Source organism: Atta cephalotes (assembly GCF_000143395.1).
Source record: "Atta cephalotes unplaced genomic scaffold scaffold00005, whole genome shotgun sequence".
Lineage (NCBI taxonomy): Eukaryota > Metazoa > Arthropoda > Insecta > Hymenoptera > Formicidae > Atta > Atta cephalotes.
The window spans coordinates 8,750,125-8,751,568 of NW_012130069.1; the positions used below are offsets into that span (position 1 = coordinate 8,750,125).

The window sequence follows — 1,444 nt, forward strand, 5'->3', positions numbered from 1 at the left end:
AATATTCTATAAATAATTTTCGAGAAGAATTTCTTCAAGTGTATAAATATATCATATAAAAATATTTCTTGTATTTAAAACATATTCACATTCGAAACATTGTTCACTACAGCACGAAAATCTCTTTCATATGCAATAATTATGATTTTTGCAAAAATTTAAGTATATTTTAGGTACTACACATTAGTGGACAAATTGATATATTGTGTCATGAGTTTAAAAATATTTCTAAAAGTATTTCTCTTCATGGATCTACCGTATCTTTATTTAGAATGTTGATCGAGAGACATAATAGAATTATATCATTTTCTAAAAACATTGAAAAACTTATCTCATTTATTGCGCTAATGCAAGTTGTTTTGGATACATTAATTATCTGCGGTCTAGGATTTTTCGCCATAATTGTAAGCTCTACAATACATGTGCATTAATTGACATTGTATATATCATTCTTTTTTATGTCAAAAAAGGGTATTCATAACGAAATGGGTGTTTTTGTGGTAACAAAAACCATTTTTGCTATTGCTCTCATATTGGCTGAGGTTTTCATCATTTGCTTTACTGGAGAACATCTTAATTACAAAGTAAGTATTTACGTAAGTATGTAAGAAGTTTGTAGATCATAAATATAAAATTTTTTAATTTTATATAATTATATGTCATGATGAAATTACGTGGCATTTTTTTTACAATAATATTTTAATATATTTAATATTGTAATGTACAAATGTTATTTAAAACAAATCTTATTTAAAATAAATATGTTTTTAATAAATATTATTTTTACTTCAGAAATATATTATAACATTTTTTAAATATATATAATATCAATAATATCGATAATAATCTCTGCTAATCTCTGCTAGAACAAAAAATCTGTAATCTTAATATGTTGTTTTATATTTTGTTATGTGATTTCTTATATTTGAAAGAAGATAAATAAATAACAATAAAATATTTTTAATATTATGCTTGTTTATTCTTATTTATTCTTATTATATATCATAATTTTTATGTTATTCTTTGTTTCTTTTTATTTTTTAATCTTTATAGAACTTTTTTGATATCAGCAATTAAAGAAAACTTTTATCTGTTAAATAAATAGTATAAATATATATGACATGCAAGAAGCCGTTGCTTTTGTTTATTTTTGCTTTTAGAGTAAATCAATCATCAATGCAGCATACGAATTGCCGTGGTATGATATATCGTTACATCAGAGTAAAATGTTAATACTAATAATAATGAGATCTCAGAAGCAACTGACTATATCGGCAGGAAAAATGATGGATATGTCATTCGAAACTTATACAAACGTAATTTAATAAATTTGTTGGATATTTAATTTTTAGGATATTATTTTAATTTGTTTATAATCAACCTGCTATTTATATTTGTATGCATAAATATATATATATATATATATATATATATATATATATAT

General features: G+C 22.0%; 1 protein-coding gene across 1 annotated transcript in view; it reads left to right on the forward strand.

Annotated features, from left to right (window-relative positions):
• Positions 1-272: 272 nt before the first annotated feature.
• The window catches only part of LOC105626492 (odorant receptor 13a-like), a 1,324-nt gene continuing 152 nt past the window's right edge, over positions 273-1,444 (forward strand). The window contains exons 1-3 of the mRNA XM_012207793.1: positions 273-404; positions 471-584; positions 1,161-1,316. Of these exons, the coding sequence (XP_012063183.1) occupies positions 273-404; positions 471-584; positions 1,161-1,316 (402 nt within the window). The remainder of the gene's footprint in view (positions 405-470; positions 585-1,160; positions 1,317-1,444) is intronic.